The following is a 16,300-nucleotide window of genomic DNA, read 5'->3' on the forward strand; positions in this document are numbered from 1 at the left end:
ATCACACCAAGACAATTTTCAAAGCAAATTTGTATTCTGGGAAACCTACCATTGCTATGAGGCCAAGAGTGCACAGTGGCACTTCTCACCAGAGCTTCATCCACTTTGCCACCTGTGGGATTATCCACATACTGCCGACCCTGCTCCAAGGCATTAAAACATTCCGTCCAGTAATCATTATTATCTGCTTGCACCCGGTCGTAACTCCAGCTCACACAGGGAAGAGTTTGGCGATTGTTACAGGAAATGTAGTCCAGGAAACTCAGTGAAGCAAAAGGTTGTGTGTGTTGATTCTGCAGGAGGAGGAGAAGGCTTATCGGTGGCTCCTGGGATTTTCTGGCTCCTTCCATCTGCGGAAGGAAGGTGGTCTGACACATCATTAAGCGCCTTTCGGCAGCCTGACCAATATCAGAATTCTTCCCAAAAATATCCAACTCATCTTCCAGGAAGAGTCCCGAATTGTAACCAAGTTTGCGATTCATGATCGCACTAAACCCACAGGTACAGCGGTACTGGTCCTCATTGGAAGAATCGGGGATGTAAAGCCCAACATCCGCCCCTTTGATGTTCATGTTGCAGGCACAGATGCAACAGCTGTCAAAGTTTCTGTCTTTAAAGATATTCATCACGGAATCAGAAAGAATCAGAGTCACATAGAGACTGTGAGCTTCAGGAATTGGCTGCATGGTGGCGGGCTCCACAGAATTAAGAGGCCGTGTGGTAGAGGGGGTAGAGGCTGGTGACCCCTGATCGGTGCTGTCATATTTAACAGACCCTTGACCACTGGCAGTGCCCCCTCCTCTGGGAGTTCTTGGGGTCCTGGGGGTTCGTGGTGTGGGGACAGAGAAGCGAGGTGTTGCTGGAGATGGCAAAACTCCTGCTCCACTGTTGCTGGCTGGGGCAGCGCTGTTCAGCGTCACCGGGGTGTTCATCTGTGGTGTGTTCAGATAATCTGGATCTGCTAGGCTCCCGACACTAGGCACATTACTGCAACAAAGAGACAGCACCAAGTGAGAACGGGAGGCCGGTCACAGGTGCTGGAATACACACATAATCACCCCAACCTGGCCTGTGCATTTCCTATTTATGCACGTTGTCATTTGGTTTATTCAGTTTTCTATTAAGCCTCATCTTAATCTTTTGAGGGAACTGTAACTACTTTTACAAGAAAACATGATGCTGGATTTGGGCAATGTAGTTTTGAAAACCTATAACTACTAAATAGAACTTTAACACTTGAGCTCAGATGCCAAAGTAGCTAGAAGACCATAGGATGAAATTTCCATCTAATTTGCAATTACATTTTTGTCATTTTTTGAAATTGAAATTCTGCCAGTGTACTTGTTCTCTGAGGCTATAATCTACATATGATTCTAAAGTAGTTATAATCAAATGCTCATGAAAATTTAACATTTTTCTAATTTCCAAAATGTAGTCCTATCTAGGCTAGCATTTTTATAGTAATGAGTGACCATGAGGGAATTCTATTTTAGGAAGAAACCCACTGGCCAGTACTATATTACAATTAATACAAATACTACACATGCTGCTAAAAGGACTTAGTATTAGTTAAGTAGCTGCCCAGAAGTATAGATATTGCATCACAGTTTCCAAACTTCTAACAGATTTCTGTAGGGTGGTAGGCAATTCGTTCATTTTTTTATTTTTCAATATGTCATGCATTATATAGCACAATTATTTTTAGCTCCCAGAGACTGATCACACTGTGCTACCTATTTTCTCATAAGCAGCGACTTCTTTTTGGAATAGCCACATGGAAAACAAAACAGTGTCTGCAATGTTCTGCTATTTTATTATTGTAATAAAATTTTCTTGATATGTATTCTTAGATGTACATGTAAAACAGCGCAGGATTATTCTTTCCAGTTAGAAGGTATCAAAAGAAATAGATTTTTTAAATACTTAAAATTCTTCTGAGATCTGTTAATACTGTGCTTAAACTAAATATCCCTCCAATAAAGTATGCATTCATTCACTTATAATTTGAAAGAAGAATGTCATAGAGTAATGGCTCTTCAAATCATTTTCTTATGACTTTTAATCAGCTGTGCCTAACTTATCAACCCGAAAATCCAAATCAGTCACTGCAACGAAATGTTAAATCTGAGGCCCAGTGGTATCTTTTATACAGATAACAAATGACCCAGAAACCTCGATCAGCAATCACTGCTATCTCAGAGACCAAAATAATAAGTGTGTAATATGAGTCTAATTGGACTCCTTTCAAATTTTTCTGTTCAACAAAACCCCCAAATTATTATGCAGTTCAGATCACAAAAGGAACTATGACGATTAACTGAAAACCGAAATAATTAAATTCCTCCCGAGGCAGTAAAAATGGTTTATCTTGTACAGTAACCTGACTTTTCCCATTCAATAAAAATGAATTGGGTACCAAACCCATGCTAGATGCTGCATACGCAACAGTGAAAACGAGGGAGAAAAGTTAGCTCACAGCAAGTATGACAGCCATCAAGTGAGTGCTGGTGTGCTCTGTGATAAAGCGGGGGTCCAGGGCGATGGACACCACAGCAGGAGGATTTCCCATAGCCTAGAACTGTCCTGTCCAGTAAGTGAGGTAGTCACTACCCCCATGTGATGAATTTAAATCAACTTAAATAAAAATTCAGTCTTGATCTCAACTAGCCACACTTCAAATGGTGCACAGCTACAACGTAAGGGTAGTGGATGCTGCACTGGAAGGTGCAGATACAAACACTTATTTCATCAGAGACAGTTCTATTAACAGCACCAGTTTAGAATACCAAGAATCTTTGGGGTGGCAAATGATAGATCTGATAGATCTAAACTAAATTGTTTGTTACTGAAACCATCAAACAGCAATGGGTTGCATGTCACTGTTTGAGAAGCTTGTGTGTGTAAGAGATTAAGCTGTGGAATGGGTTCGGAAGCTGTTGCACTACTTGCAAATGGCCTGCTAACTCCTGGGGTACTAGTCGCTCTAGCTGTGCTGGACCAGTCTCAGATTAAATAAGCTAGGGCACAACAGGAGACCAGCAGCAGAGAACTAGCCAGGCCCTCCCATCCAGGGTGCTTTGAACACACGCTTTCACACTGCTGGTGGTTGTGGAAATACTCAGAGTTCTCAGAAAAAATCTTATGTGGGAAGTAGGGCAAGATAACCCCATTTTAAAGAAGGGAAGAACCAGTAAAATGATCATTTAAGGCCATACAGAGACTGAACAAAAAAGGCAGGAATCTGAGCCCTATGACTGTACAGCCCTATAGCTGTACTTCCCCAACTCTAAGGTTCTTTTAAACCACTTCTCTGCCACACTTTTTCATTCCCATACAGACTTTATATACACAAGCATAAAGCCTGTTTATAAAATTAAACTTGATTTCATCAAGATGATATTTATATGAGGTCACAAAGAAGTAGCCCACAGACTGGACCTAGATCATAAATTTTTCTTAGCTCCTAGAATGTAACTCTGGATTAACTGTCAACACTTTTTCTTTTTTTTTTTGCCTGGGGGGGTGGGGGTGGGGTTGTGCCTTGCTGCATGGCTTGCAGGTTCTTAGTTTCCTGACCAGGGATTGAACCTGTGCCCTAGGCAGTGAAAGAAAGCACCGAATCCTAACCACTGGACCACCAGGGAATTCGCAACTGTCAACATTTTTAAAACGGAAATACATTGACACATTTAATTCCAGGTCTCCAATTCCCTGTATTTAAATAGCAAAAAAAAAAAAAAAAAAAGTCCCTTTAAAAGGGGTGTACTCTCAACAGTTCATCATTGACCCTGCTCGCTCCCACTGCCTCTCTCAATGATGCCGAGCATCAGTAGTGCCAAGTCTTCTGCTTTGCCCAGTCCATTTCATCCACATATTGCTTACCTGGTCCTGACAGAAATTTGAGTTTGTGGCCTTTTATTTTATGGAATTTAAATTATTTTATTAAGAAATTATCACTCAAAGGGGAAACTGATTCTACACTGTTGCAGTAAGAACTTTTTTGGCGACAGTATGAAACATGTCCAAGCTACAATAAACACTTCCTTTTCCTTCCCCCGTATCATAGCACCATTCTGTTGCTGCTTTCTTACATGACATGGTGTCAGTAACAGAGAAATTATCATGTGAATACTTCATTTTAAAGTGCCTTAAGTAAACACATTTGAAATCATCAAATTATATAAAACAAAGTACTTACCACCGTCACCCTAAAAATATTACCCACTCTAACTAATGCTTGATTCTGTGATAGACACTGATTTCACATTGAATGACCATGAACATCATGGCTCTCTATACAAATAACCTTAATTTTTCCATGTATATGAAATTTAGTTTAGAAAATTTTCAACGTATATTTTCAACAGAAAATAATATGCACAAAAACATGAATGGCCAATAAAGGAAAGTTTCAAATGAAATGCTGTGATCATTTAAAGTAAATATTTAGTTAAGATAAAAATCAGGAAGCAACCTAAGTGTCCATCGACAGCTGAATGGATAAAGAAGATGTGGCACAGTGCTCGCTTCGGCAGCACATATACTAAAGTTGGAACGATACAGAGAAGATTAGCATGGCCCCTGCGCAAGGATAAGATGTTAAAAATAAATAAATAAATAAATACTTCAAAAAAGAAGATCACTATAGAACTATTAAAACAAAACAAAAAAACAAACAAAAAAGAAGGTGTGGCACATATATACAATGGAATATTACTCAGGCATAAAAAGAAACGAAATTGAGTTATTTGCAGTGAGGTGGATGGACCTAGAGTCTGTCATAGAGTGAAGGAAGTCAGAAAGCGAAAAACAAATGCTGTATGCTAACACATATATATGGAATCTAAAAAAAAAAAAGGTTGTGAAGAACCTAGGGGCAGGACAGGAATAAAGACACAGACATAGAGAATGGACTTGAGGTCACGGGGAGGGGGAAGGGTAAGCTGGGACGAAGTGACAGAGAGGCATGGACACATATACACTACCAAATGTAAAACAGATAGCTAGTGGGAAGCAGCCGCATAGCACAGGGAGATCAGCTAGGTGCTTTGAGACCACCTAGAGGGGTGGGATAGGGAGGGTGGGAGGGAGACGCAACAGGGTGGAGATATGGGGATATATGTATATGTATAGCTGATTCACTTTGTTATAAAGCGGAAACTAACACACCATTGTAAAGCAATTATACTTCAGTAAAGATGTTTTAAAAAATCATATTAAATACAGCAGATAACTCGACACAATCCCAGCACATACTTGTAGCCATCTCTAATGAAAGTGGCTGCAGGTGGCATGGGCAGTTGTTCAATTTTAGGAGGGATTGCCCACGAAGGCCGAAACAGACAGGCATCAGGAATCTTCAGAGGTAGCAGGCATTGGCTCGGCAACATTTTCAGTGGAGCAAACATGGAGGATCCCACAAAAGGTTGTAAAGTTGGAACTTTGTGCACATATGAAAAGTCCTGTGACAACAAAGTGGGGCTGGTGATAATGCTGGTAAACAACTTTAGGATACACCATAATAGCAAAAAAATCACTATAATTCAATACTTCTCTTTTATCTGATCAACAGAAAAATGCTAAAGCTAAAATTTTAACTTAATCAAAACACTATAATTACCTCATGACCTAATTCAGAGAACTCTTAGGAACTTATGTATACATGGCATACAGACAATACTACTTTAAAGAAGTTGTATAAAAATCTGCTTTCAAACCACCCTGTCTTTGTATAACTAATATATTGGCAATTACCTTTATTTCCTCTGGCTTGGGACTTCCTAACCCGTCTTCCACTTCCACTTTGAATTCAGTAAGCTGTGTTGAAACCATACTGACCATAGGGCTCTCCATCATGCCTAATGCTGTCACTGTCTCTGAACTGATTCCATCTTTATAATTCATCACAGGAGAAAATGCAGGGTGCTGTTCCAAAGAAGGAGGGGTGGGGAACATCCTTTGCAGGTCTGCAACTGCTAAAAAAATAAAGATAAAAAATAAGAAAAAAAAATTTGTAACAGGCCTGACTTCTAAAAAAAAGAAAACAACCTAGTTCATAGCCAGGCCCTCTAGTTGGCATCAGAAATAATGCTGACTGAATGGTCATATCAGTTACATAATAGACTATTAATAATGGAAGTATCTAAGAAGAAGGCCATCAGCAGGAAATTATCCTTTGCTGCAACTTTATCACTATCCTCTTGATGCTTTATGATTTGGCTTCACATTAATTATGTGAACAAAGTCTACATAACATACATTTTTTCTTCCAACAACTGATTCCCTGAAAAATCTAAGGAGATGAAACTTCATAGTCAGGGTTAATAATCCTATCTAGAACCAAAAGACAATTTATTGAAAATCAGCTGGGAAAAAAAGTACCTTTTAAGAAATACTTAGATCAGTGATTCTCAACCTTTAAAAAAAATCATTGTTATATACATTGGGTTAACCATCATCACTAATAGTGTCTCATTAAGGGACTGATTCTTAAGTAGGAGTGTATGCAATGAAATGCAAGTTGCGGTTGTGAAATTTGGCCACTAGGGGGTGTCCTGTACAGCAAATTTATTTACACATTTGGAGCCACAAGTTCAAATCAGTGATTTGGAATCATATCTGGTGTCCCAATTTCCAATTACATTGCTCTTTCTAGCAACTTCAATATTTAAACAGGTAAACAGTAACCACTGAACAGATCTTAATATGACTTACAGCTCTGAATCAGAAATTAATAAAGAATAGCTGTACCATGCTCTGACCTGAGCTAGAGTCTAAGGTAGAGCTGTACAGAGAAGCTGCAGTGGGCTGGGTTCCCCAACCCACGTGCTCCCAGCACAGCGCTGCTGTGGTCTGGTCACTTCCTCCCTCAGGGCCTCAGTTCCATCATCTAAAAGGGAAGGCTTGACTAGATGTGTGATTCTCATTAGGCTTGCTTTCTTTCCTTTGTTTATGGGGGGAAGGGAAAGCCTCCATGATATGGAGCAGAGGAAAGGTGAGAACCTCTGCATTAGACGATTTTTACCATGTTTCCTAGTTAAACAATTATATAATCCTGAATAATTTACCCGCTCTTGGCCTCAGGGGCCAACAAGGGGAGAACAAGGCCAACAGGCAGGGTTTCAGATCTAAACTTTCACTTCCATTAAGAGAAGCTGCACTTCTATTTATTTTCTACAATACAATTCTGTATGAGATTTCATTAGACAAAATGGTACCTGCTGCTGTTAAGGAAAAAAATTTTTAAAAGACAGAAAAGAAGAAGAAAACCTACAACCCCCAAGTTGATCTTCAAGTCACCTTGCTGTGACAGTATTTTACCCTTAAGAACATACAATTCACAGAATTAGGGATACAAGCCAAGCCAGAAACTATCATAGAACCATTGGACAGATTATATAATTGATAAGTTCTGTGGCTGAAAAACAGCTCTTCAGATGTAGCACCAACCAGATCAACACATTTTTTTTAAAACAAGGCTGAAGACTTTAATATAAAGTTGAAGTACGTTCAAAATATAAAGTTGAAATACATTCATCATCTTTAACTTCTAGTCCCTATACCTTTTCCCAAGCCAAAGAGCAGCTCCTGGTCAATTTTAATATAAAATTAATTTGTAAGTGGAGTATTTTAAACCACAAGTCTGCTTCATAAAATCTTCAAACTCATATTACATGACAAATCTTAATTAACAAAGTATTTGGAAAATATGAAACTATATAAATTCACTTTGAGTTAAAATGACAGTGAACTTCAACACAGCCTTTCCTTAATTTATTAAGTATTTGGGCTGTGGTACAAAATTTTGTCCTCAAATTATTTTATTAAATTTTTTAAATCTTCCCTAAGAAATGTAATAAACACATTTTCCATTCAGGGCTACTCAACTTCTTTGATGTTACCTAACACAGTTATGTATCTCAGTTTTCAAAGCCTCAGCCACCTTGATAATTTTTGTCAAAGGTAAAAGAGAACATACACAAAAAGCATGGATGAAATGAGATTCCACCTGCCAGAGATTCACGTTAAAAAGTGGTCTTCACCATTCTTATTATCAGATATTCTTCAGGAAGACTCTTAACCTCTCTAGCTTCAATTTCCTCATCTACAAAATGAGAATAATATTTCCCTCATTTTTTTTTTGCACATTAAATGAGATAAAGTATGCACTGAAGTAAACACTTTGCTATAGGTACATCTACACACTCATAAAGTGATGAGAGTCAGCAATAATTAGTCCTTCCTCCCAATTTTGGTTTGATTAGAAAAAGATGGAAATGCTGTTCAGTCACAGGGAATGAATTTCTGAAAAGAAATCACCCTAAGTTTTGAGATGAAAAACAGGGAACTGGACTCAAAGTGGGTAAGGCAGAAAGAAAATAGAAACCCAGAGAAACATTCTGGTCCTCCAAAGTAGAAATACATGGCTTGCCTGTTCAATTTTCTTCCCATAAAATGACTAAAGTGAGTGTGGGGAACAGCTACCAGGATGGACTGGAGTTGACATGTCTTCCCCACAATGCTCCACTTACTTATACCCACCTATTCTCAAGAATCACTGCCCTTCAGCAGGAGCTCACCATTAAAGACACCAACCATCTCCTATTCTGAACATCAAGTATTTATGCACAAGACAGAAGCCCTCCAACAAAAGCATCATCACTAATTTCTCAGTATTCTTCCCAGCCCAGAGCACCTAGCAGAGTCCCTCACAAATAGTGTTTTTGTTTGTTTTTTGTGGTACACGGGCCTCTCACTGTTGTGGCCTCTCCCATTGTGGAGCACAGGCTCCGGACGCGCAGGCTCAGCAGCCATGGCTCACGGACCCAGCCGCTCCACGGCATGTGGGATCCTTCCAGACCAGGGCACGAACCCGTGTCCCCTGCATTGGCAGGTGGACTCTCAACCACTTCGCCACCAGGGAAGCCCAGTAAGTGTTCTTGTAGAATAAAATGTCCAACTCTTTCATTTTGCCTCCTCAAAGACCCATACTTCAAAATTGACATGCTTTCAAAGACAAAAATTCATAAGTGACTGGTTAACAATAAAACCTAAGAAAAACACTTGTTTTAATTAATATAACACAATACTATCTTAACACAGACTTGATACTAAACTAAACCTCACTGATACTGTGTGTCGCTTTCTTTCATTATTATATACACAAATGAATAATTATGTATCTATGGTGTCCAACACAGTATCCACTAGCCACATGGCTACAGAGCATTCAAAATGGGCCCCATTCAACCTGAGATGAGCTGCATGTATAAAATATACCCCAGATTCCAAACAGTTAGTACAAAAATGGAATGTAAAACATCTCAATATTTTTATGCTGACTACATATAAAAATGACAATGTTTTGGATACACTGAGTTAAAATATATTATTTAAATTAATTTCACATGATTCTTTTTACTTTTTTAATGTAACTATTAGAAAATTTAAAATTACTTATGTGGCCCTCCTTTGTGGCTTACCTTGCACTTCTGTTGTGGGTTTTTTTTTTTTTTTTTTTTTCCGGTATGCGGGCCTCTCACTGTTGTGGCCTCTCCCGTTGCGGGGCACAGGCTCCGGACGCGCAGGCTCAGCGGCCATGGCTCACGGGCCCAGCCGCTCCGCGGCATGTGGGATCTTCCCAGACCGGGGCACAAACCCGTGTCCCCTGCATCGGCAGGCGGACTCTCAACCACTGCGCCACCAGGGAAGCCCTGCACTTCTGTTGGATGGTGTTATTCTAGACATTACATATTATATGTCTCCCATTTCCATGTACAGTAAGCTACTGCAGAGATGATAGTTTCTTGACATGCTATTTTCATTGCCATGTCTTGGGAGGAAATACTATGTATGTGTCCCCCCCACACACTTACACACACATACTTTGAGACATTAATAAGATCCTCTTGACCTTGGTTTATCTGTATTTTCCTCATGCCAATATTTTTGCTATATTTCAAATTCATTAATTTTTATAACCTGTACTTTATCATAAAATTCTGAGTAGCTTCTTTTTGAAACAATTTCTTTTGGAATAAAAATGAGAGAAAGAAGAGAGAGTACACCATATACTTTACTGGGTAATGACACCCACTAGCAGGATGGTTTGTGAGTAAATAATCTTGGACAAATTATCAGACATTTTAACATTTAACACTGCTACATATCACTTAATGTCAAAAAAAAGCAGGAGTAACTGGTTTAATAAATACAAGGGAAAAATTCATTCATCTGCCCTATTCCAGATGAATCTACTTTAATCATGTTTCTTTTAATCTGTGAGTTTCATGTTTGTAAAATTCTGCAGTGCAGAGTAATAAAAAAAGAAAAATGTTTAATTAAAAAAAAACTACAGCAACTGGCTGGCTATCATCATTCATTTTCATACATGTCATGCTTGAGAAAGCTTTGCATATTTTAAAAAGCTATGGATCCACTAAAGCTGTCAAAATCCAATCTCTGTATACTTCACACTTCTACATTTGAGTAAATCAGCACTACATTTATAGGTTCATAAAACTTTTTGACTCAGCCCTATGACATGGTGGTTTTTCCCCTCAATTTGTTCTCATTACCAGCTGAATTAATGAGAAGATATTAAAGAATGATTTGCAATGGAATTGTTTCAGCTTCAGAGTATCCATATAAGCTATCCTGACTTTCTTTTCTCTTGTAGAATGTTTCTTAGGGTAAAGAATAAGTAGAGAAGAGCAAGTTTCTCTTTTTGTCCACATACATAATAAAACTAGTTGATCTCTTAAGGAAACACAAAAACTTCAGTATCTGTTGGAAAAAGGACCACAGAAAACAAACATTCATTATCCTTGTGTGAATTAAATTTATGAAAACTGAAACATTTTACACAAGCTCTTGCAGTGGAATATTTCTCTGAAAACCACTATGCAGCATTTATCCTACTAGGAAAGGGCTATTGCAAAAATAAACCTAAAACATGTTTTTTCACATTTTAAACCACAGAAGTTAATTTGAAAACAAAAGGAAAAGGAATTCAAATTTAAATGGGTCTCTTAGCTGCCTGCCACCTTAGGAACACCAATTTATACAAGTTTTAATTCACCGCCAGTATTCTGTTAAAATGGGGGGAGGGGAAGGAGGGGAATCTCAGACAAGGCACCACTGAGTATGAAAACATAATATGTAAATTATAGGCACTGAGCTGAAGCTCAGTTTCCTTTTCTTACTTGGTGGGTAAGGAACAGCAGCTCTTCCATCCTTCCCAAGAGGGCGGTCTTCTGTCCCAACCGTAGGCATTTTTGATGAGCGTAGTGCAGGTGACACAGCCTAAGAACAGATTATTATTAAAGCGGAGCAACACATTTGTACGTAAGTAGGGTGAGAGTCCACTGTTCCTTAGAGTGTACGCCTATTGATATTTTAAAATAAAGGAAAGATGCTTCCTTACATAGCATTCATCAGGTGAACTTCTAGAAATACCAGCAGACAGTGACACAGAAGAGATGGTTACAAGCTTGTCAAGTATGAGAAACAGACTGACTGAGTCTTCTTGTCATGGATCTGGTGAGAGCAGACTGTGCCATCAAAGCAGAGCTTGCAGACCTTCAGCAAATCTTCCCACCCAGGTCATTAGAGACGCAGTTTCAGGGACACAATAATCACATTAGGGTGGTGCCTCCAAGTAGTGACTGGTTATCAGTCTGGTTTTCCTTCTGTTTGGAAGCAGGCAGCTAAAAGGGAGGACCTCAAGCCCTCCCAAACTATTATTCTTTTATTTTTCACCACATAAAAATACGTATCTCCTATTCCTATTTCTACAGTTACTGTTCATCTTCATGAAAAATAACCTTATCTCACAAAATTATTGAAATGCACAGAGAAGGTTTTTCTCTGATTTGTTATTCAAAACAAATTAAGTCCTTTAGTAAGCAAGATTATCTTTAAGAACTCAAATGAACTGATGGCAAGATAAAATAAAGCAAAAAGATTCTCACAAATAGAAGGTCTTTTATTTATGTACACGTATTCAATATCATAGAGTTGAAACATATAAAACTAACTTTAAAACCTATGAGATGAAAACTTGGACAACAGTCTCTCAATTCCAGTTACTAATAAGTTGAATTAGTAAAATGACTCTAAGGTAAACTGTTCCCTTGATTAAATGTCAGGCGAGAACTCAAAGTAGAAACAATCATTTCAGAGAAATGAAAATTCGATAAACAATGTCCAATCTCCTTTGCATATTAACATTACTAACAATACATTCAAGCAACAGAGTAAACATTTATTCATTTAGTCCAATAGTAATTCATAATTTATACAGAGAGTAAGGACAATGGCTCAGAGCACAGCAATCACTAGGGATGGTGGCTGTGAACAGAAACCAGGCTACTCTACGGTTTGTTTCTTTTCTTTTCTTATATCTCCCTTCCTACTTCCCTTTGATTCCTTTACTTTTCATACTTTCTTCCCACCGTCCCCACACCAAAGCATCTGAACTAGCCCTCGTTAAAACCAATCCTAGATAATGCATGGCTTAATGGAGACAGTCAAGTTCAAAAAGGATCTCCAATGCCTGGGTCACAGAATAAGGAAACGTGTCATTTCCTCTACTGAAGTTTTTCACATTGCCATGTCCTTTCCCTTCATGCAGCCACTGCCCGATTTTCGGTCCTCATGTTTCAATCCAACGAGTTACCAAATAGTACGCCTGCTTTCTGTGTATCAGACTGATGGAAAACGACACTCACTTCTACCAGGTCAGTTCCACACTCAGCAGCCTCCAGAAGGGCACATTACCAGCACAGTTTGAAGTCTAAAGCCTTAAGAGTGGCCACAAACCTTCCCAGCCCCACCAATCTTTACCCTCCATTCAGAAAACAGATCCATGTGCACACTGTCCCCCAAAGCCCAGCCAGTTCATTCTTGTAGCTTAACCAAGGCTCCTTCCAGGCTCAAAGTAACATTCCTCCCCTGCCTCCCCCTAACCTAGTCGTTCCACATTTCAAGTCAATTTTGTTCTTTGAGGTCATTATTATCTCCTCATCTTCTAAGTACTTAGAATAGTAATGGTGTACAATATCTGTTAATCGGATACATTTTATTTTAAAGTGAGAAGGGGCTGTAGAAATCTGATTCCTACTTAACCTTCAAGCCTTTACTTAGACACTGCTTGCCTGTCATGTTGCACTTGAACATGTAGCATCTTTAGATTCAGGTCAATTACTGCCCTCAGAGGACTCAGTATATTTTTAACTTTATATGCTATTTCTCCTGAAGTCTGTGAGTATCTCAAGTATAAGAGTGGTAATTTAATTGTATCTGTAAACCTAGAGTACCTGCCACAAAGGAACTGATCAATAAATGATTAACGAATACATGTAAACTGGATAGATGGGAAAGTAAACACATAAATGAAAGAAAAATAAACTAATAAACTGACCTCCTTGAAGAGGGGCCTATCTTACTCATCTCTAGGTCCCCCAGAGATAACAGGCACTTTTATTTGCACAAAGGTACAGGGTTGGTTAGGAGGACGAGGACACAAATTTCCTGACTTAGCCGAGTTACTCTCCAGAGAATTATAAATTCTTATCTGTCACTTTCATCATATGACGCCTTGTATTATTTAACGTCTATGTGTATAAATTCTATCTCCCAACTTATGATGCTATAATCCTAAAAAGTATATAGATCGTACTTGTAATCTCTCTCAAAATGTTGACTAACCTATGACTTATTAGATGAATAAAAAGTTATATGGGCATTATTTTTAAAATCTGAGCTAAAGGGACTACATAATACATTCCTGTTAGTCTCATGATATTGAGAAGGATTTTTTTTTAAATGTGTAAGATTTTAATATTTACAACAGGAATAACACTAATGGAAAAAAAGCCATCAACAAACAAAACTCAAGGGGTATTACAGACTACACTAATAACTTTTAGAATCCTTTCAAGGTATACAAACGTTTTTGAAGAACATTCAGAACCTGAAATAAGAGCCCCCAATCCAGGAGACCAAACTATAAAGAAATACTGAAACACTGATATAAGTCCATGCACTTAAGTGAATTTTTGTTTGTGTAGCCACAGCAGACTCACCCCAAGTTCGTCGTCATCAGAATTGTCAAAGATGTTGTCTAAGTCATGAAGGGAAGGTGCCAGATCTGTCACCTGTGTGAGGCTACTGGAGCCAGCCCTGCCAGCAGCACTATCCTGCCGAACATCTGTGGGAAAGGAGGCAAAAGGCACAGAATGAGCAACTTCATCAAGGGAGAAGGAGCGAGGAGAGGACAACGAGCAAGCCCTGCCTGCCAACTGTTTCCCTATGTTTTCGGTTAAATTTAGCGACAATTACTGCCAAATACGTTTATCAGTTTTGAAAGGAACTGAAGAACAGATTAAAGATGAGATCAAATTATTGCTATTACAATAAGGATATAATTTTAAATAGAGAAGCATCTCCCTCGCATTTATTTTAGCAACAATCCAAGTGAGGCAAATAATCATTGTACACACCTGTTTTAGTAGAACTGAAAAGGGACATGGCATTTTTCCCTTCAGGCACCGGCGTGGAATGACCTGGTGTAGTGACATCCTTGGTACCAAATCCATCCTCTGACTGTATAATAAATTCAGCCAAACAAAACACATGAACACCAACCCAAAGTGTGGAATATGAGGGAGAACACAAAGAATTAGAGGGTAGAATGGAACTTGTTATGAGCACAAGTATGATAAACCATGGTCTATGCAACCAAAGGAAATAAAAGATATGTCCTTTTCCCTGAATTTAAACCGAACCAAAAACTCCCACGCTTTCCCCTCAATCTGGGTCAGTCAGGGTTTTATGCCTCATGGTACTGGTGGCATGTGCTTACAGGCCTGCCATGGTGGTAAAAGCTGCCTTTAATATAGTAGTTTGGTTGCTGAATTATGCTTCAAGCTTTTTGGATCTAGATGGATCTCTGTAAAGGACTCTAAGAAGTATTCTCCTGAACTATACTGGTCCCTCTTGTCTTACTTCCTCTATTCTTAAGAATACCTCTTTAAATAGCCCAGTAGTTTAGAATGTTTTAAAACTTAAGGCTAAAGACAGCAGACACCCATATGACAATGGAACCAGTACAATTATACTGACACAGTCTTGGAGTGGTGCTGGTATTAATTCAGAGAGACATAGAGGTAAAGCGCTTAGCACAGTAAACACAGTGAGCGCTCAATGAACAGGAGATGTTGTTACCAAGATTTTTTCTTACATTTTGGGTATTTTGGAATAATAATTAAAAAGAAATAAGCAGGGAGCATAGGCCAACAAGAATTAGCATATGAGAGGAAACATGCACTGTACAAGCTATAGCCTGGAAAATATGAGGCTTCATTTATGTTCGGCTGACTTTTGAACAAAGGTGAGCCATGACATAAAAAGGAACAATACGCTGTTCGATACAATAGTACCAAGAGCATGAATATGGGGACAGAGCAATCAGGCAAGACTATCTCAAACATTCTGCCTCCAAAGTCTTCCCACATGTGCTGTACTGACACAGACTGAAACCCACAGCAGGCTGGACTCTCTCTATGTTAAATGGTACCTTATTCTTTTTCAGGGAATCTTTCTCTGTCCCTTGTTTGCATTTTTTGTTCGCTGTGAAGATGTATTTTATGTCACCATCCTCAAAGGTGTATGGGTCATTGACTTCTCCCAAACTGTCTCCAGGTTGTTGTGATAGAGGCAATGGGTCAAGGAAGTGGAGTGGCTGCATCTGGGGCTGCTTGTCTTGCCAGATTTTAAACCGTTTGTTAGGTTGTGCTAAGAGTCTGAAAGAGAAAACAAATGACAATTTAAGCAAGAAACATAAAGAGATTAGATTTTTTTTAAAGCAACAGTTAATGATTTAAAGCATTTGTAAAGCTTAAACTAAACTTAAAAAAAAAACACCTAAAGGGCTTCTCTGGTGGTGCAGTGGTTGAGAGTCTGCCTGCCGATGCAGGGGACACAGGTTCGTGCCCCGGTCCGGGAAGATCCCACATGCCGCGGAGAGGCTGGGCCCATGAGCCATGGCTGCTGAGCCTGCGCATCCAGAGCCTGTGCTCCGCAACGGGAGAGGCCACAACAGTGAGAGGCCCGCGTACCGCAAAAAAAACAAAAACAAAAAACACCTAAATATTCACCTACAAGTGTATTTTAGAGATTGTATTCACAATTAAGTAAATCTCAGTAGCTTTTATCAAGAACATATACTTTTGTCTCTGATTCTACGGATTCCACTTAAGAGCATAGGTGGGCTCTGACAAGACTGTCCAGGTTCAAA

General features: G+C 39.0%; 1 protein-coding gene and 1 non-coding gene across 3 annotated transcripts in view; one reads left to right on the forward strand and one right to left on the reverse strand.

Annotated features, from left to right (window-relative positions):
- The window catches only part of MED13L (mediator complex subunit 13L), a 299,615-nt gene that overhangs the window by 30,578 nt on the left and 252,737 nt on the right, over positions 1–16,300 (reverse strand). Inside the window, exons 11-17 of one of the 2 annotated variants that reach the window (XM_065889573.1) lie at positions 15,581–15,806; positions 14,505–14,607; positions 14,088–14,212; positions 11,205–11,304; positions 5,755–5,972; positions 5,257–5,462; positions 50–987 (exon numbers count right to left, since the gene is read on the reverse strand). In XM_065889573.1, the coding sequence (XP_065745645.1) occupies positions 50–987; positions 5,257–5,462; positions 5,755–5,972; positions 11,205–11,304; positions 14,088–14,212; positions 14,505–14,607; positions 15,581–15,806 (1,916 nt within the window). Of the gene's footprint in view, positions 1–49; positions 988–5,256; positions 5,463–5,754; positions 5,976–11,204; positions 11,305–14,087; positions 14,213–14,504; positions 14,608–15,580; positions 15,807–16,300 lie in introns of both variants that reach the window. The other variant, XM_065889571.1, reaches the window with a different exon arrangement.
- On the forward strand, positions 4,520–4,627 carry LOC136133350 (U6 spliceosomal RNA). The gene has a single exon (XR_010656499.1). It is a non-coding gene; the product is annotated as a U6 spliceosomal RNA (small nuclear RNA).

This window comes from Phocoena phocoena, chromosome 13, assembly GCF_963924675.1.
Source record: "Phocoena phocoena chromosome 13, mPhoPho1.1, whole genome shotgun sequence".
In the NCBI taxonomy this organism is placed as follows: Eukaryota; Metazoa; Chordata; class Mammalia; order Artiodactyla; family Phocoenidae; genus Phocoena; species Phocoena phocoena.